Source organism: Bufo bufo, chromosome 6 (genome assembly GCF_905171765.1).
Source record: "Bufo bufo chromosome 6, aBufBuf1.1, whole genome shotgun sequence".
NCBI classification, from domain to species: Eukaryota; Metazoa; Chordata; class Amphibia; order Anura; family Bufonidae; genus Bufo; species Bufo bufo.
Window position 1 is genome coordinate 325,780,887 of NC_053394.1, and position 20,813 is coordinate 325,801,699.

The 20,813-nt window shown below is 42.7% G+C and overlaps 1 protein-coding gene across 2 annotated transcripts in view; it reads left to right on the forward strand.

Annotated features, from left to right (window-relative positions):
• The window catches only part of LOC121005911 (protein MTSS 1-like), a 136,411-nt gene extending 122,881 nt beyond the window's left edge, over positions 1-13,530 (forward strand). The window contains exons 11-14 of one of the 2 annotated variants that reach the window (XM_040438740.1): positions 1,995-2,120; positions 3,845-3,995; positions 6,436-6,462; positions 8,462-13,530. In XM_040438740.1, the coding sequence (XP_040294674.1) occupies positions 1,995-2,120; positions 3,845-3,995; positions 6,436-6,462; positions 8,462-9,162 (1,005 nt within the window). In that variant the 3' untranslated portion in view covers positions 9,163-13,530. The remainder of the gene's footprint in view (positions 1-1,994; positions 2,121-3,844; positions 3,996-6,435; positions 6,463-8,461) is intronic. The other variant, XM_040438741.1, reaches the window with a different exon arrangement.
• Positions 13,531-20,813: the final 7,283 nt, after the last annotated feature.

Consider the following 20,813-nt stretch of genomic DNA (forward strand, 5'->3'; position numbering starts at 1 on the left):
AAAAAAATTATATTCCCCTTTACGAAGCCCCTCCTTTCCATTGTCGCCATTCCGATCCTCCTAAAATTTCAAACAATGGGGAAGATTTGTCATAGACCAGCATTTTATAGCGGTCTATGATATCCACTTCTCTGCCGAGGATGCACCTAATTTATGACAAGGGTCAGGCCTCATCATATATTAGGCACATCCTCCTGTAGTCCATGTGCCTAAATAGAAATCTACGGCAGCTTGAAGCAGCCATAAATTTCTGTCTTCCTTTATGGCAGAAAACTGGCATCCTCCCCTGCCCTCACCACGTACCCTCCCTGCCCTTTTCACACCCCCTATTCCAGGAAGTTGTGAGGACAGCATAAAAATGGCCCTTGTGACAACATTTGTTTAAAAAGTCACAAACGCAGGGTTTGCAACTTTTATTTACATCAGAAAAGTGGAGTGGGGGAGTGATAAAAACACATCCTGTTTACTAGGATTACAGAGTACTTGCCATCCTTCCAGTGGATGTTAAAAGGGGTTCTTCAGGGTTTAACAATTGTTGACCTATTCCTAAAATAGGTCCTCAATATCAGATCGGGGAGGGAGGGGGGGGCTGCTTACACCCCGCAACCCTAGAAATCAGTTGTTTGGGAGTAACTCCGATGCTGGAAATTCTCATCAATGGGAGAAGAGCCCCAGTAACCAGTTGCAGCCAGTACACAATGGAAAAGAGCTGCATAGTTCTGGTGTCTAGTTCTAGCTCCAACCAGCTGATTGGGCAGTGCGAGTTGTTGGACCCCTGCCAATCTGAAATTGATGGCCTACCCTAGGGAGAACACCTTTATAATGCATGGTGATGGATGTGTTGGTTTTTATTTTCATGTAGTCTTCAGGTGAGGTGGGACTTTTCATATTTAATTTGTCTTCTTTCTAACATTTGACCCCATTTTTATTTCACTTGAGATGTTATCTGGCCTCAGGCATTCACGGGTCCTGACTTAGGAGTCAGCTTGCGGCAGTAACTGTGTGCTCTGTAATGTGACACACATCCTACCCAATCGTACATGTATGTTGGAGCCCTCCCGCACTTGGTAGACATGAATCTCTTAACTGATTAAAGTGCCCTCGATGGTACTTGACCAGAGACCAACTTCCTCTCACCACGTCACTGCCAACCCACATTTTTTCAGCCAGGAACAGAACAGAGCGGTAGAGGAAGTCCTTCACATTGAAGTCCCTCTTGACATTTCGTCCTTGAACTAAAGATTTTCTTGATCGTTACACTGTTTGTAGTGCTGCTCGATGATATATATACAGAGGGAGGGGAATAGAGATCCTTTTAGGGCAAGGTTCATATGTTGTGCAGAGAACTCATTCTCTGATGGTTTTGAATGTCTGATGCCGACAGAGGATCCCTTGGAGTCCTGATTGGTGGGGGTCCCAGCCGTTAAACCCCCACCAGACAGACACTCTTTTCTGTGGCTAGGTGATAAATTGTCATTCTGGAAGAACCCCTCTAACTTACTGAATTTCTCCTGACTAGATGGAAAGTTTTTCAAAACAGCAGTTTGTCACCATCGTCAGAAATCCCAAAGAAAAAGGGGTTTGTTCTTCATTTTAGTGCAGTGGGTGGAGTTGTGCTGGGCGCTTCAGCCATGTGCCAAATGTGTTGCCATAAGACTTCAGGGCCAGGCGTGGGTACATCTACACCCTGTCAGTCAAAGTGGCAGGGGTGTAGCCGGAGAGGAGCCTCGGGGGCAACAAGGTGCAATGACAATGCCCTCATTGCACCCAGGGGCTAATTGGCACAAAATAAAAAGCTAATTTCTCAACAAAGTGGTCACCCATTGAAATAGGACCAAGACTATTACAATGTATGAACAAGAGTGCATCTCGCTTTTAATACGAATTCAGAATTATGTATCTGGTGGCAGGTTCCTTTTAAATTGGAAGTGATAAACTAGAGATGTAACCATATCAGATCTACGATCACTGGAGTTACTCTTCTCTTCCTACAGGATCCCAAAATGGTGAACAGCAGTCCACAAGTATCTCCCATTAGTGGACCTAGTGGAGAGAATGGCAGTTTCAAATCAAATCTGACCAACGATGGATTCAAGGCTCCACCACCAGTCATGGCTAAGGCAGGTTTCAGATACTCTTAGTTGCCATTGTATAATGAGATATGTAGATTAGAAACCAATAAGAAGCATGAAAATACAGCCAAGTGAAGACCAAACAGTGACATAATTGTGGTGATGAAATGGCTGCATCCTGTAGAACAAAAGGGATAGTCTAGTGTGGGTATTTTAACTAAAAGTGGTAGCCCTAATGCATACTAGTCTATCCAAACTTCCGACCTCAATAAAAAGGTCACTGTTACTGAGAGACACAATAATAGCATGGAAGATACTGAGGAAACACTTTCATCTATCATATCAGATTTCCAAACATCTACCATTGATACGTAACCCTCGCTTTGAGCCAGGTAGTAGTGACAAACTCTTTCAGAAATGGATACAAAAAGGGGTAACGAAATTGGGAGATCTATTTAAAGAAGGAGAAAATCGCTGGGCCACGCTGCAAGAACTTGAGGAAAGATGGGGACTACGGGGATTTAACTACCTACCGTTTTTGCAAGTTAAGAATTACTGTAGAAATCTTTCTAGGGACCTCTCTCAGGAGTGGAAACAAAATGAGTTTGATTCTCTCCTTAGTATTAAGATTAGACCCACTATAACGTTACTTTATCAATTGCTACGGGACAAATGGAGAACAAAGGATCGCATGAAAATGTTCAATAAATGGGGACAGATATTGGAAATAGAGGAGATCTCCAAACACGTATATGCAGCTCTGTCGGCCTTATATAAGGCGATAACTAATGAAAAATTGCGAGAAACCCATATTAAAATATTGCACCATGCAATATATGGGTTTAACTTACCGCACCAAAGAGGGGACCCAGAGCGATTAATAGCATGCCCCAAATGCAGATTGCCGAAGACAGATCTGTTCCATGGCTTATGGAGCTGCCCCTCTTGGGAGAGGTTTTGGTCAATGGTGGGCCAGATCCTTCGGCAAATTAGCAGCTTTAGAGGAAGCATTACTCCATCTATTGTAGTAACACATATGGATAAAGAATCAGAGACATCAGAAGAGGAGGGAGGAGAATCGACAAGGGTTCTCACAGACTGGACAGGTGCTTTTGATGATAGCCAAACAAACTCTATTGCGGGGGTGGCTTAAACCTGAAATACCAACCAGGGAAATGATTCTTACACAACTGAGACATACATTTAATTTAGAATGGCTTGAAGCTCTGAATAATAAAGAGCTCTTGGGTAAAAAACTATATCGGGTGTGGAAAAAGTTCCTCCTGGCGCATGTTCCCAAGTCAGAATATCCAAGGATAATGTCCCCATTTAAGCTGGCATCTTGGTACTTGATTGAGGATCTGAAGGATGGATTGGGAAAACTGAAAGTGGGCTAAAACAGGATCTAATCAAAGGTGTGCCTTTGGGTGAAGGGGTGAAGATGGGCTGAGATATGGGTTTGGACAAGGTTAGGGTTTGTGTTCCCTTTTTTTTTTTTTTTTTTGCTGAATCTGGGGGAGGGGGGGGGTGTAAACAATAAAAATTGTTGTGCCAACACCTAAATGCAATGCTTATAAGTGTAAGTAACAATGTACATGTATAATAATTCATGTTCTGCAATTATTGTAATTGACATGTATCCGCTGATCAATTTGGCTCAACTACAATAAAGATTTGTTAAAAAAATAAAATAATGAAGTTGTAGTGTTCATGTATGATATTGCTTTTACTATTGGGTTACTGGTGTTAATGTTATATACTTGCTTTTACAGCCAAAACTTGCACGTGATCACCTAGCTTTGGCTTTAAGTCAAGGCCTGAACTCCGAAATCCAACTTAGCCGTGATTCTTTGCATTGCTCCAGTGGGTACAGCACACAGACCACTACCCCTTCATGCTCCGACGACACCATTCCCTCTCATGGTGAGTTGTTTGTGTAGCATTTTACGTTTCTTATGTACTTGACTGTATTTTCCTAAAGCTGATCTGTCTAGACCTATGAATATGGATTATATTAAAGTGGTTATCCCATGATTAATGTAAAAAGTGAAAATCATCCATAATCTAGCATATGACAAACTCTTTCTAACAAAGCTAGAACCAGCCCTGTACCTCACATGGCTCCAGAGATCTCCACATTCATTGCTCCAATTGTTCTGGCTTAGGGGGCATGTCTCAGAGGGTGTTTCTGTCTACTGCAGCTGGTGGCAGTTGAAGGATGGGACTGAGCATGTGCTTCCATCTCAGGGAGCAGGACAGAGAAATTAGAAAAAGAGCAAACAGCAGGTGGCGCTATACAGATAGGTTTCATTCAATAACTCAGTGGCTATACTAAATGTTTAGTTACATGCATATGCAAAAGTATTCAGATCCAGGTGCTGGTTGGAAAACTGTAAAATATTTTTCTCAGGACAATTCCTTTAAATTCCCTGGCAATTGTTAGTGATGGATGTTGTCCAACATGGAATCGGGATAGATCGAGCCTGGAGCATTATATTTGAGAATTGCTTGATCTATTTGCTTTACTAAGAGGAGCCATTCAGCTAGAAATGTCAACACTTGCAAGGGACAAATTATATTGATGACCTTTCCTCAGTATCAGATCGGCGGGGGTTTGACTCCCAGGACCCCCGCGACCCCCGCTGATCAGCTGTTTGAAGAGGCTGGCCACTCTGGAAGCACTGTGGCCTCTTCCTAGGCCATGTGTGGTCTCTTTCTTCAGTCACATGGCCTATCTGCAGCTCAGCCACCCTGAAGTGAATGGAGCTGAACTATCAGGCACAGCAGGCATACTACATACAGCGCTGCACTTGGTAATCTGCTAAAAGTCTGCATTGCCCATCCAGTGCTCCGGTGAGTGCCGCGACTCCCTATGACAGCTGATCGGTGGGGGTGCTGGGACTCGGTCCCCCGCCAATGTGATAATGATGATCTATCCTGAGAATAGTTCCTCATTATCATTTCCTGGATAACCCCTTTAAATTCCCTCAGATGGTGGCAAGCTGTCATCCAAATACATGTCCCTTCTATAGAGAACAGAGGAGCTGTACCAGTATGCTGATGGGCTTCATGACGACATTGTTAAAGAGAAAAGGTTGCCTCTAAAAACCTGAAGCAGATTTGACATTTTTGGCACTTAAATCCAGTAGTCTGTTTCAACAGAGGAACAGACAACCAGAGTTAACGTATCCTGCATAGTCGGGCACCACCGCACTCTGCCAGATCTCCATTGACTATAATGGGGTCTTACATTCTGCCAGACATATATCGCTGCATGCGGCAATATCTGTCTGGCAGAAAGCTGGCATTTAAGCCGGAAACCTGCCAGATCCCATTATAGTCAATGAGGATGTGGTGGTGTCCGACTATGTCAGATGCAGTAAATCTGGAAGTCTGTTCCTCTGCCAGAATACCGTATTACCTCTTATGAAGATGTGAACCTACACATACCTGAGGTCCATTATATCCAAAAAATAATAGCACAGCCTGTACTGAAAAATACACATGATAAAAATATTGTTTGTTTTTTATACACGTTACTTTTTCCTCTCTGGTGGCGCCCCCTGCTGTTTATCCTTCTAGTCCACCCTTTCCTGCATTCAGATCTGGACTGACGTGCTCAGTAGCTTCCCTCCTCTCAGCGCTGGTGATCTCATAGTGACTCCTCTCATTCATCCATCACTACTTCTAAATCCATAGAAATATAGACAGTGGAGAATAAAGTTGTGGGGGCATTACATACCATACGTGTCTCTGGGGCCGAATGTGAGGGGCTATTTTCTATGCAGGGGAGGAAGGGGTTAACAAGAGCTGAATGCAGTGCGTGAGAAGCAGGAGCTGCTGCTGCCCACAAAAAAGAAAGTCCTACAGAAAATGCAAGGGAAAAAAATATGAACATTACACTGGAGAGCAGTGTTTTTTTGCACTCGTATAGTTCACGGTGTGCGTTACTCCAAATATTTTTTTTCATTAAATTATTAGGATAACCCTCTTTAAAGGGGTTGTCTGAGAAGCCAGTATGGTAACCTACCCTTAAGGACAGTCCATCAATATCAGATCATTGGGGGTCCAGCTCTTGGCATCACCTCTTGCACAAGTGTGGCGGCCCCTTCAAACAGCTTATCGACACGGGTAACAACCTTCGGACCCCCGCCTCTCTAATACTGAGGATCCGTCCTGAAAATAGGCCATCAATATTCTCATCTCAGACAACCCCTTTAAGTTTAGCTTGGCAAAGAGGACACAAACCCCTTCATGATTACGTTTCGATTAACTAGGAGGAGCTTGGCACCTAGCATGTTGTAAGCATCTGCTTCGCAAGTTCCTTAGTGTCTCAACCAACATATGTGCATTTTTTCCACAGCCTTAAAGAAGGAACCCTCTCTTTTTGGTAAGAATCTGCTTTTTCATTAGATTGGACTGGGTTGCTCCAATCCTGTATAATGTGGTGGTGTGCCTGTCATGTGCTCCAGTGTTGTGTCCAGCACCCCCGTACTGCTCCCGGTACAGCTCTGTCTTCTAGTGGTTGTCCATTGCTTGGTGATTTTATTCAGTGTTTTAACACTTTCGATGCCACAGGCCGCTCTGTTGATCAGCTTTATAATCCAGCCTTTCATTACGGAGATTGGCACTGAAAACCTATGTAGTGGTATCCACAGTCATGTACAAATATGTATTTCTTTAAAGGGGTTAATTCAAATTACTAATATGTCCTCCATCAGAAGTTCTACGCTGCCCCTTGCGATGCCACAGCCTCCTCATTACGAAAGTCGTGTTTACCGACCAAAGACCTTTGCGTCCATAATATGGCCACAGAAGCGCAGGGGCATGTGACCAGACATCATTCTGGATCCTTCATGTGACACGTTGCTCCTGCACTAAGTTCCTGGACACAGTGTGTTGCAATGGAGGATGTAGAGTGTCTGATCTCGTGTTCTCCACCTGCACAAGCAGCGTGCGCTCAGAAGAAATGGCTTTTGTACCTAATGGATGTGACTTTGCAAGGAGCGAAAATGGCGCTTTTTCATAAAGCTGCCCACCCCTTTAATTGATCCTTCACTTCTAAAGCAGTTTTCTGCCTCCAAGCTTTTCACTGTGGAAACAGCTAGTTGCAAATCCAAGCAGAATGCTCCCCGTGTTGTGCCTTTGTCAATACTAGATTTTACCTAGTATTATGACCTTCCCCGTGTGTTGTCACCCGTGTCTTCATTTCTGTGTTTTAAGCTTGGGTTATGGATAAAATTGAACATTAACCAGACATTTTCCTTCCACAGATTTGCTATAAACATATACTGCTACCTATAGATCTTCATATCACATGGTAGAACTTGAGGGTACACCAAAAAAAATTAAAGGAGCATTAGCATCTCATAAAAGGGATATACCTTCACTTTATGGGGGGCAACCTCTTGGACCTTCACCGATCCTGAAAGTGAAGCACTTGGGCACCTTTACTGTTTATCCTTGGACAGCGCCGCTCCCAGCCAATCGGTTGTGCAGGGAATGGAGCTTTACCGCAGTTCCCCTGCACAGTGGGTCGGCAGGAGCTTCTATGTGAGGAAAGATGCATTCTCAGGATCGATGGGGATCTTAGAGGTTGGACCCCCAACGATCGTATAGCAGTAGCATACCCGCTGTCCCCAGATACAGTAGGAAGAGCAGCTCTGGATCACAGATGCATTAAAGGGCATCTATCAGCAGATTTGTAACTATAAAACGGGCTGACCTGTTACATGTGTGCTTGGCAGCTGAAGACATCTGTGTTGGTCCCTTGGTCATATGTACCCGCATTGCTGAGAAAAATAAAGTTTTAATATATGAAAATGAGTCTCTAGGAGCAACGGGGGCGTTGCCTTTACACCTAGAGGCTTGGCTCTCTCTGCAATTGCCACGTCCTCTGCACTTTGACAGGGGCCAGGCAGTGTAAATGTGATCACGTGTCGCCCTGCCAATCACAGTGCAGAAGGCCCGGCAGTTGCAGAGAGAGCAGAGCCTGTAGGTGTAACGGCAACGCCCCCATTGCTCCTAGAGGATTATTTGCATATATTCTAAACACACAATTTTTCTCTGCAATGCGGGCACATATGAACATGGGACTAACACAGATGCCTTCAGCTGCCAAGTGCACATGTAACAGGTCAGCCGGTTTCATAGGTACAAATCTGCTGACAGATGCCCTTTAATCATAGGTACAAATCTGCTGACAGATGCACAAATCGGGAACCTCAGCGCTTGTAAAGCCTTAAGCAGAGAGCTCCTGTGAAAACATTTTTACATTTCTATATAGTGATTTTATGTTTGCTCATTCCACTACTTTATGTAACATTGTGTGCTTATCATTTATTTCACCTTTCTGCATTTCTTTACTTAAATTCCTCATTTATCTTTAGTTGCAGACTATGATTATATCTCGCTGCATGGAGAACAAGAAGAAACCGACCAACTGGATTTTGACAAGTCATCTACGATCCCCAGAAATAGCGACATAAGCCAGAATTACAGAAGAATGTTTCAAGTCAAGAGGCCCGCGTCAACCGTCAGTCTTCTAGCGGAGCCTGACCCGCTTGTCCGATTACCTTACGTTGCCACCATAAAGAGGAAACCTTCCAACAAGCCAACCATAAGGAGAGGCACGATCAGCGGCGTTCCGATACCTATCCGAACTCCCGTGGTGCCAGTTATGACCCCAACTTTACCATATGCTCCCGCAAACCCCTTTGGTGAGAGGACGAACAGCAAAGATTTCTCTTCTACCCAGGATCATAGATCAGATCTCGGCCAAATAAAGCCAGGGCTGTGTTCTTCTGCTCAAAGCCTCAACGCCATCCAAACAACATATTGTGCCTTTATACCTAAGCAATCCTTTTCCTATTCTCAAGGGATCAATCCGCTGTCCTTGAACACACAGAAAGCGTTTGCAAGCAGCCCAGGACCAATAGATAGCACACAGACACCCGCTGCCAGTGAAGCCACCAGCGTCAGCAATAATGAGGCGGTCGTACACCAGGACGATATGCTCTCAATGATAAAGCGTGGAGTGAAGCTTAGAAAAACAATCAGCAATGATAGATCAGCCCCGCAGTTCAAGTGAAGCAGGTTGCCTCGCTTGCCCTTTGCTTCGGTTAAAGAGACGATATTTTTATTACTATTATAAAGACTTTACGTTCCGATTGTTTCTGGTCATCGGCTCGGCTAGCTGCCATGATGCAGGGTTCTGTTCGCTCTCGGTCTGTACCTACATTTATCTTCCAGGATTGTTTTAGTTTATTTTTTAGCGTGCTTTTTATCTTAGTGCTATGTATTTTAGAGGATTTATTTCGCTTTGGATCACTTTCTAGCTCTCAGGCCAGAGCCGTGATGGCAAAGTGCCTTGACCCAGGTAGAGCAGTTTGGACACTGTTGTCTCTGCTTGAATCTGAATGTTTCTTTTTAGACACAAGTTGTTCCCTGGTGTCGTCTCAAGTCTTAGAGGCCAGAAGAAGTCCTGTTCTTATCCTTGTCTCTCATGCTTTATTTTTATTTTTTGTTAAATTTGCAGGACTGGCTTCCTGCAGCCCTCAATGAGCAGACGTGTTGCTTTACAGTTGAGTGCATAGTAACCTCTAGAACAGTGGTCGCAAACCCCACACTGCACTGGCTCGTAACCCCGTGTTTTGTCAGTCCAGAGTTAAAGGGGTTGTCATCTCGTACATTGGCGGCATATCACTAGGATATGCCACCAAAAGGTGCGGGTCCCACCTCTGGGGCACGCACCTATCTTTAGAACAGAGCCCGCAAAGTGAAGGCGGGTGCACCACGCACACGTGGCCACCCTCCCTTCATTTCTATGGGAGTGCCTAGAATGCTGGGTCAGCTGTTTCCGGCATCCACATAGAAAAGAGTGGAGCAGTGGCGCGCTGTTTGGCTATTTTCGGCACTCCCATAGAAATGAATGGAGGGAAACTGTGCATGTGCGGTGTGCCATCCTTCACTTTGTGGGCTCCATTCTAAAGATAGGTGCACCTATCAGACACTGATGCCCCAAATTTAATATGTCTCTCTCTTTTTATGTGGCTTCCGACCATGGCTCACATGGTTCTAAAGGTTGGGGACCACTGCCCTAGGATACGCCAGCGGTTACTGTAATGCCGCCAATACAGGGCCGTATTTATCACACTTAATCAAAATGCATTGTGAATATTGTACTTTTTTATTTTTTTATAATGCCACCTTTTGTGTTGCCCACAAGTTGGATGCCAACATTACACTTGAATTAGAAACTGGTTACTGTCAGAAGTATGGGAAGTACAGTGTATAGCCAATTTTTCTTTGTACAGAGATGCACCACATTAAAGCAGAATTATTTATTTAAGAGTTACTTTATTCTTATTTAATAATCATACTGACTACTTTAAGTGATCTTTAGGCTGCAGCGATTTGACCTGTGGCCAGCGAGTGGCATGGCGGCACACAGTGGTGCGGTCCAGATATCCCAGTGAGCTGCACTGCCCGGTGCATGACTGTGAGCCGTGACTCCATAGACTTTCATGTTCTAAAGTCTCTTCTCCATTAATGTATTCTAGAGTCCGTTTACCATTAATGTAGTATGGAAACGGGGGTAACATGCAGGCTAGCTGTTTGTACGTGACTTTGTGCATCCTTCTTGGATATACACATGATAAAGCCACCCTTACAATAAGTCTTGTGCTGGCTGCAGACATTATATAGGACTGTTCAGAAGATGTGCTATGCCACTCGGTTTGTGGCATTTTGTAGCAGTAGGTGTACATGCGATGTGAGCTTCAGTCTGCTTGCAGATAAGTAAGTTACTGCGGAACGGGTCAGAACCTAGGGAGAATTCAGCACGAGTTATGTGATTGGGTAGAAGAGATTGCGTAGTGGCATTAAGTACCAGGCTGTAATGCAATGTATAAAGTTGATCTAGTGTTTGCCACCTGCTGGTCAAAACTGGCATGTACAGAAGACCCTAAATTTGATCTTATTATTAGCATTAAAGGGATTGTGCAAAGTTTCAAACTTATCCAAAGAGAGTAATCGCTGGGGTCCAACTGCTAGAACCCCCTTTTAATCATGAGAGCGGGGGTCCCGTGTCTTCCGTGTGAATAGAGCTGTACTCCAATAGAGATAGATGGAGCGGCTGTCTACACCCAACATACTGAAGTGAACTCATTACCGGCATTTGCTGTGAGCTGCAAAATCATAAGAATTATAATCACAATAATCTGTATAAATTCCTCAAGCTTAAAGGGGTTTTCCAAGTGTTTCATGCTGATAACTTATCCTCTGGATAATTCATCAGTATCTGAATAGGTTTCAAACTCCGATGAGCTCTTTGTCTATTGTACTGTGGATGGGCTTGGTATTGCATCTCAGCCCCTTCGCTGGGACTAAGCTCCGCCTAAGCCATGTGACTGATGAGCGTGACGTCACTGACCTAGGAATTGACAACCCCTTTAAAAAAAAAAAAAAAAAAACACGGGCCACCCAAGACTATTGGGTTTATTAGACCCTTCAAAGCCTATTTGGCTTATTAGACCCTTCAAAGCCTATTTGGCAATTTGCACTTAAAGGAGTTGTGCAGTGCTTAGATATTGATGACCTATCCAGCTGTTTGAAGGGGTAGAGGCGCCAATGCAAGGGCTGCTTCCGCTTCAAAATTCCCTGTGTGCCTTCTCATTTGCAGAGGCGGCGCAGTGTGATTACAACTGCTCGTCCCATTGGCCTGAGCAGTTGTAATTACACTGCGCTGCCTCTACAAGCGAGACAATGTGTAATTATGAAGCGGAAGCAGCCCTCACACTAGAGCCGCCATCCCTTCAAACAGCTGATCGGCGGGTGTGCCAGAAGTCAGACCCCTGCTGATCCTGAGCATAGGTCATCCATATCTTTGCACTGTGCAACCCCTTTAAGAAGCCATATATCAGTTTAGAAGCAATGACTAACTATAAATCTATATATATACTCCCAGAGCAGTTCTTTATAAAATATTTTTAAAAAAACTCTTGATATGCTTCATCATCTTCAAAATATATTGCACTGTGAAACGTAGAGAGACCTGGGATTATATTTTAGCCTTCGCAACGCATTTTTTTCTAATTTTATTTTTGCATTTTTGCTTCTCATTAGTTCACCATATCCAAAGTCACATTGTCATTCAGAATATGGCAATCTTATGGAAATGAAAGTCTAACCAGTTTCAGCAGTTGCCTATCAATGATTCTGCTTTGTTTCAAAAGCTTTAGACGCACCCTGCACAATTTAACGCAACTGTGGAAGAAAAAAAATTAAAAAAGAAAGACGCTTGTGTTGATTTTCCCTGTCACTTGACGTTTATATATTTGTACTTTGTCAAATCGTCTTGAATCTTGCTTTAAAATATATATATTTTGTGTCTCTAAATTTTGTGGTCTTTTATGTTAACTGTAAATATTTTGGTGACTTTTCCTTTTAAGAATTTCCACCTGGGGGTAAAGTTTTCTGTACTACTTTTTTGGGGGGGGTTTAGAGGCATTTTGATTGCTTGATTATTTGTTGGATTATTTTTTTCATTACGCTTGATAAGATTATATTTAACAGCAAAAAAAAGTTTAAATTGAAAAAAGAGAAAAATCAACATGTCTACTGTAAGTTAAAGTGGATCTCTGATATGCACATAGCAGAGGCAGCCATTTTTAGAGCTGCACTAGTATTAATGGGAATCTACTATGTCGGTTACTACCCTATATGTCGGGTATCATGGCCACCATAGGCTTTAGATTGCTGTTGGTGACTAAGGAATCTCCTAAATTGGCTATATTGGCCAGCTATTTATATTGTTCTCCTGGAGATGAGTGGCGTAAGAGTCACCTTCATAGTGATAAACGTGTACTTTTGGTCCTATGGGGATCAGAGGTCGTTGGGGGGGGGGGGGGGGGGGGTTCTTTACAAAGGGTTCAAAATGGGATAAAAAAAATAGAAAGACGAAGGGATACTCTCTCCTCTAGTCCCCAACCGCTCCCATTCCAACGCCTACCGGGTCACAGTAGGTCTCTGCTTCCTAGTCCACTCTAAATACACAGTTAGTGCCCCAAGATCCCTGCTCAGCTAGTTACTTGCTGAGATGGGTCCTCACTGTGGCCAGTGATTGGCTGAGCAGGGGGAACAGGAAGTAAAGGGCAGCCCAGTAATCGCTGAAGCGGGAGCATGGGAGTGACAATGGCTTCTTTTATTTAATTTTATTTTAAGAAACCTTTCTGAACAACCCCTTTGATGGACAGAAATAATGTAATATGTAGGGCCAGCTTTAGAGGCAGTGCCTCAGTGAATATACCTTTAAGCAACTTGGCTACAGAATGGACACCTCCATTGTGTATAGGAAAGAAATCCTCTTAATTTTAAAAAAAAAATTGGGGGGGGGTAAGCATTTTTTCTTTCTTTATAGTCTAGTATAGAAATCATTTTGAGAACTTTATTGCAAAAAAAAAAAAAATCCAAATTAGTTTTTAGAATTTTTTTTTCTCCAGAAGAGATATATGAAGCATTACGTAAGAAACTGATTTTCATTGTGCTCTGGAAAATTTAGAATATGCTGAAAAAAACATGGTAATATTTGTAAAGTATTTTTTTTTTGTTTTGTTTTTTTAATATAATAATGGGCTCAGCCGGTCTGGGTTTCCACTTTAAAATTATTCATCTATATTTTGAGTGCTATTTTAAATGTTTGACTTAATACAAGTTGGACTATTGCCCTTCTAATACAACATCAGCCGAGGAGTAAACTGCAAAGAATATTCTGTGTAAGATTACATTGCTGCTTAGAGTATCACTAGAAGTCAAATACAATTATAATGTGTTTCTGTAAATAAAGCTTGTTGAATTGAGCACAGGAAGTGATTCCAGCTTCCTGTTTTAAATTGGTTAGCATGAGTATATCATGGAGGCTAACACTTACATGGACAGGTTCAGCTTCTGTCTACTAGCTCTTCCTGTTCATGTAGTGCCAGATCTTCTCTTCAGGACCAAGATGATACAGGAACTAAAATGCAAACTGAGAAGAGTCTTAAAAAACTTCATGTGCTTGTTTCAGCCAACATTATTTACATAAATCCAGACCACCACTTCATAAGGGATTGTCCGGCAATTTAAACATTTTTGGAAAATGGTTCATAATGGTGTAAGGCTACATTCACATGACACTAAGAACAATGGTGGTCTATGGGGTTATTGACCCGACCATTTTATTAACTGTAAATAACGTCTGTCAAAAAATAGGACATGTCCTATTTTGTCCATTTTCACGGACCAATAGCAACCATACAATTTAAAGGGACATATTTTAACTAAGTGGGGGGAAAAAACTGTTTTGCAGTTTTTGTTTTTTTACTGTAGTGTGAATGTAGAAGACTTGCCTTACTGATCCCATCATGCTTTCTTGATCTCTACTTCTTGGTACCTCCTGAACCATTCCGTCAGTCACATGCTGAGGCCGGCCAGTGATTGGCTGAGCGGTCATTTCCTGTGTGTCAAGAGGGATGTTTCAAAACAGTAGCAGTTGTGGGTCGGTATTCTGAACCTTTTTTCAAAACTTTTGATCGACCGGGCATCCCTTTTAGACCTCGTGCACCTGGCCGTGCCCGTATTGCGGCTCGCATTCACTTGAATGCGTCCGCAATCTGGAAGGTGCGGAATGGAGTGCCTCCATGGGGTTTCTGTCTGTGCCTCCGCACCGCAAAAAATAGAACTTGTTCTATTTTTTTGCAGTGCGGACGGATCACAGACCCATTCAAGTTGAATGGGTCTGGATCCATATGCGGCAGCTGCATGGATGTTGCCCGTGCATTGGGGGCCGCAAATTGTGGTCCCCAATGCATGCAGCGGCTGTGTGCATGAGACCTTAAAGAGAAATCCGGTAAAAAACGTCATAAATGCCTTGAGGAGATCACACTAGTATTGAGTCAGTCTTTACCATGTGATCTCGTCACATTTATATTCAGATTTAAAAAAAAATATTTTGTACTCTATTTCCCCTTTAAACATCCTCCATACTTTTTTATTTATTTTTTTGGCAACCGGGACATAATTATGTCAGGTGATCAGAATTCTGAAAATACTTGTCTTTTGGCACAAAGTGTAACATGGCTATCTTGTGTGTATATACAGCATTATTATATACATAGAGATCTACCGGTGTATTGGCACTTTGCTTTGGCTGCCTGCATAGGTCCACAGTATTTCCATACAAGTTCTACTGAGGACATCAAAGAGATTGTGGATCCCAAAATCAAAACCATGAGTGTTATGCCCAATGGCGCAGTGACCTTATGTAACATCTGATATACGAAATCAATGTGCTGCCAGTGCCCGCATGTGCACAAGCCCCAGAATCCTAGAACAAGATGACTGTTCCCATTTAGTGAAACGGACACCAAATAGAAGTTTTTTAAAATTTGTGAATGATTGATTAAAATTTTGGCACAATTAAAAAAAATATATATATACAAATTGTTTTTTGAGCGTTTTTCTGTAAATTGTGTATATTATCGTTTTCTTATTTTGTATGACTGTCTTAATATTCTAGCTTTAAATTAAAGAACATTAAGAACCTTGTGTTTTATTTGTCTTGTGAAAGCTCTTGTAGGACCCTGGTTGTAGGAAGCTGAGATTATTATTATTATTATTATTATTATTTATTATTAAAGCGCCATTTATTCCATAGCGCTGCACATATGAGAAGAGGTATACATACATAATACAGACAATTGCACTAATCATAAACAAAACGAGTTACAAACTAGTACAGAAGCAGAGAGGGCCCTGTCCGTGAGGAGAGGAGGTCGTCTTGTGAGGATCGGAGAGTGCGTGTGGGGATGTATTTGGAAAGTAGCTCAGAGATGTAGAGAGGGGACAGGTTATGGACGGCCTTGTATGTATTTGTTAGTACTTTGAAGTGAATTCGCTGGGCAATGGGGAGCCAGTGAAGGGAGAGGCAGAGGAGTAATAGGGTGAGAGGTGGATTAGTCGGGCAGCAGAGTTGAGGATAGATTGGAGGGGTGCGAGAGTGCTAGATGGAAGGCCACAGAGGAGAGTGTTGCAGTAGTCTAGGCAGGAGATAATAAAGGCATGTACAAGCATTTTTGCAGATTCAAAGTATCGTGTCTCGTGTTGTGTGCCTTTTGATTGTGACCACTAGGTGGCTTTATGGACCTGTTGGGAAAAGAGACAGCATTCTCATACATTAAATGGGTATTCACATCTCAGATATTGGTGGCATATTGCTAGGATATGACAAACATGTCAAATAGGTGCAGGTCCCAACTCTGGGACCTGCTCCTATCTCCAGAACAGGCCCCCCCAAAGTGAAGGAGAGCACACTACACAAGCGTGGTCACCCTCCATTCACTGCTATGGGAGTTCTAAAAATAGCTGAGTGTTGTCTGGGCTATTTCCAGTAGTCCCATAGCAGTGAATATAACATTGGCTGTGCATGTGCAGTGAGCTCTCCCTTCACCACTACGGGACTTCCGAAAATAGCCAACTGTGCACAAATTTTCAGAACTCCCATAGCAGTGAATGGAGAGGAAGGCACACATGCATGGTGTGCTCTCCTTGACTTTAGGAGCCCCATTTTGGAGGTAGGTTCGGGTCCCATCTCTGGGACTCGCAAATATCTTGCATTGATGTCATGTACTAGTGATATGCCATCAATGTCTGAAATGGGCCAATCCCTTTAATATCTAGTTTCTCTTGAAACCTAAAAAAGAAGCTGTGATTTCTGTTAACCACCATATCTCCCACATGTCATGTACACATGGGCCCAAAATCTGAGATGTGGGATAAAGGGGTATTCTGAAATGGAACAATTCTTGTCTACGGGCTTCATCTAGTATTTTAGATCTGTCCTTGACAAGTTAATAGGGCTACAATACTTGTGGGAGATAGTGGCACTGTTTCCTTTAGGCCCATGACAGCACCCTGAAATAAGCGGGTGCTGTCATGGGTTCACAGAAACTGTAATCTATTTCCTTTATGGCCTTGACTACACCCGCATATTTCAGGGTGCTGTCATGGACGCCTGTTATTTCATATTTTGCAACAAAAGCATGTTTCTTTTTTTCGGATGCAGTTAAGCACCTCAATGGAGCAATGAAATATCTGGTTTATTTTTACCCAACTTTTAAGCCATGTTAACATTCATGATTCCATTCTAAATCCTCATCAAATCAGCTGACATTCTGCATCCAAGTCAAGTGAACGGACTATTTAAAAAAATACAACTTGTCCTGTAACAAACAAGCCCTCATATGGCTATGTCAGTGAAAAAACAACAAAAAGGTATGGCTGGCAAAATGTGACAAAAAAAAGGGGTTATCCAATGATTAATGTACAAAAAATAAAAATCCAATATCATATTGTACATAACAATCTCTTCTAAACTTAGAACCAGCCCTGTGGCAAACATGGATACAGAGATCTCCCCATTCATTGCTCCAGTTGCTCTGCTAGATTTATTTAGATTTAGATTTTTCAAGCTGGCAGGTGGACAAAGAGATTAATTGCCAGAGTAAAACTAACCCTAAAATGTTCTATGAATGGTAAAAAGTATAAATCTGAAGGTGTCAGCCCTTTACAGAGTGATGAGGGGGGAGTTGCAGAGAGCAATGAGGAGAACGCAAAGCTAATAAATATATATTTTTTTTCTCCACTATATTCACTAAAGAAAATAAACTGTCAGATGAAATGCAGAGGTAAAAGTAAATTCCCCATTAAAAGTGCGAAGTCTGACCCAGGAAGAAATACAGCGGTGTCTTAAAATGATTAAAATAGACAAATTGCCGTGACCAGATGGCATACACCCTGGTATTTTAACAGAATTAAGTAATTTATGATATTTAAGGACTCTATACTGACAGTGAGTGTTTCACAGAATTGGCGCATAGCAAGTGTGGTGTCAATATTCAAAAAGGGGTCAAAAACAGAGCCTGGCAACAACGGGCTTTACCCATCTGTCGTGGCTAAACTGAAGGTTTTCTAAATTATGCTATCTTGGAGTACCTCAATAAAAATAAGCAAATAACGCCATATCAGCATGGCTTCATGAGGGATCGGTCATGTCAAACTAATTTAATCAGTTTCTATGAGGAGGTAAGCTCTAGACTTGACATCGGCGAATCAATGAATGTCGTATATCTGGACTTCTCTGAAGCATTTGATACAGTACCACATAAAAGGTTAGTATATAAAATGAGAATGCTTGGACTGGGAGAAAATGTCTGTATGTGGGTAAGTAACTGGCTCAGTAATAGAAAAAAAGAGGGTGGTTATTAACGGTACACACTCAGATTGGGTCACTGTCACTAGTGGGGTACCTCAGGGGTCAGTATTGGGCCCTATTCTCTTCAATATATTAATGATCTTGTAGAAGGCTTTGACAGTAAAATATCAGTTTTTGCAGATGACGCCAAACTGTGTAAAGTAATTAACACGGAAGAGGACAGTATACTGCTACAGAGGGATCTGGATAGATTGGAGGCTTGAGCAAATAAGTGGCAGATTAGGTTTAACACTGACAAATGTAAGGTTGTGCATGTGGGAAGTAATAATGCAAGTAACCAGTACATACTAAATGGTAAAACCCTGGGTAACACTGACATGGAAAAGGACAACAAACTAAACTGTAGAAACCAGTGTCAGGCAGCTGCTGCCAAGGCCAATAAGAAAATAGGTTGCATCAAAAGTGGCATAGATGCCTATGATAAGAACATAGTCCTGCCACTTTACAAATCACTAGTCAGACCACACATGGAGTACTGTGTACAGTTCTGGTCTCCTGTGAACAAGGCAGACATAGCAGAGCTGGAGAGGGTTCAGAGGAGGGCAACTAAAGTAATAACTAGAATGGGTGGACTACAGTACCCAGAAAGATGATCAAAAATAGGCTTATTCACTTTAGAAAAAAGACAACTGAGGGGAGATCTAATTACTATGTATAAATATATCAGGGGTCAGTACAGAGATCTCTCCCATCATCTATTTATCCCCAGGACTAACTGTGACGAGGGGACATCCTCTGCGTCTGGAGGAAAGAGGGTTTGTACACAAACATAAGAGGATTCTTTATGGTAAGAGCAGTGAGACTATGGAACTCTCTGCCTGAGGAGGTGGTGATGGGGAGTTCACTAAAAGAGTTCAAGATGGGCCTGGATATATTTCTGGAGTGTAATATTACAGGTTATAGTTACTAGAGATGGGTCGTTGATAGTGTTGATCGAGCACCAAAGTGCTCGGGTGCTCGAGTAGAACACTTTGGGATGCTCTTGTGCTCTACCGAGCACAATGGAAGTCAGTGGGAGAACCAGAGCATTAAACCAGGCACCCCCTGCTCTGAAGAGGGGAGGGTGTCTGGTTCATAGGAAAAGGTCAGAAATTGATGGAAACACCACTGAAATAGTTCGGGAACAGCATGGAGAAGATGTCTGGATGCATCTTGTACTCCCAGGTCACTGCTGGGAACGACGATGTCCGAGTAGTACACCACTTTTACAGACTGACAATAATACACACTAAACAGAAGATAAAATCGATTTTAGAGGAAAAATTGTTAGGAAACATTTTTTCCTGTATACTTGTATATAAAGTGCAAGTGCTGCCAAAAATTACAAGGAAGAGGCACTCTGATACAACCTGTATATCACATAAAGGAGGGCCTCATTCACATTGTGGTACAATTGTTCAGGTAGTGGGACTCCTACACTTATAAAGCCTATGCACTAAGTGAAAGGGCTGCCAAAAATTACAAGGAACTGGCACGCCAATCACCCTTTATTAAACATAAAGGAGGGCATCATACACCCCCTTGAAAAATTATGATTGATGGCCTGCTGGTGACCCTCAAAAACATTAGGGGTGAGGGCCTGCTGCTCATCTGACCATCTAAAAAATTAGGGGCTAGGGTCTGCTGCTGAGCTGACCCTCTAAAACATTAGGGTAGAGGGCCTGCTGCTGAGCTGAACATCTAAAAAATTAGGGGTGAGGGTCTGCTGCTGATCTGACCATCTAAAACATTAGGGGCGAGGGCCTGCTGCTGATCTGACCATCTAAAAATGTAGGGGTTAAGGTCTGCTGCTGAGCTGACCATTTAAAACAGGGGTTAGGGTCTGCTGCTGAGCTGACCATCTAAAACATTAGGGGTGAGGGTCTGATGCTGATCTGACTATCTAAATAATTAGGGGTGAGGGTCTGCTGCTGAGCTGACCCTCTAAAAAATTAGGGGCAAGGGCCTGCTGCTGATCTGACCATCTAAAAAATTAGGGATGAGGGTCTGCTGCAGAGCTGACCATCTAAAAAATTAGGGATGAGGGTCTGCTGCAGAGCTGACCATCTAAAAAATTAAGGGTGAGGGTCTGCTGCTGAGATGACCTAAAACATTAGGGGTGAGGGTCTGCTGCTGAGCTGGCAATCTAAAACAGGGGCGAGGGCCTGCTGGTGACCCTCTAAAACATTAGGGGTTAGGGTCTGCTGCTGAGCTGACCCTCTAAAACATTAGGAGCGAGGGCAGCCTAATAAGCATGTTGATATGATGGAGGAGGACGAGAAAAGGAAGATTGAACCATATACCCTTTTTTGTGTTGGAAGGGGTGCATGGGAATGTTCAGCTGCTTTCCTCTGTTGGAGTAGAGAAGTCAGGGGCAATCCAGGCCTTGTTCATTTTGATAAGAGTCAACCTGTCAGCATTTTCAGTTGACAGGCGGATGAGCTTATCAGTTA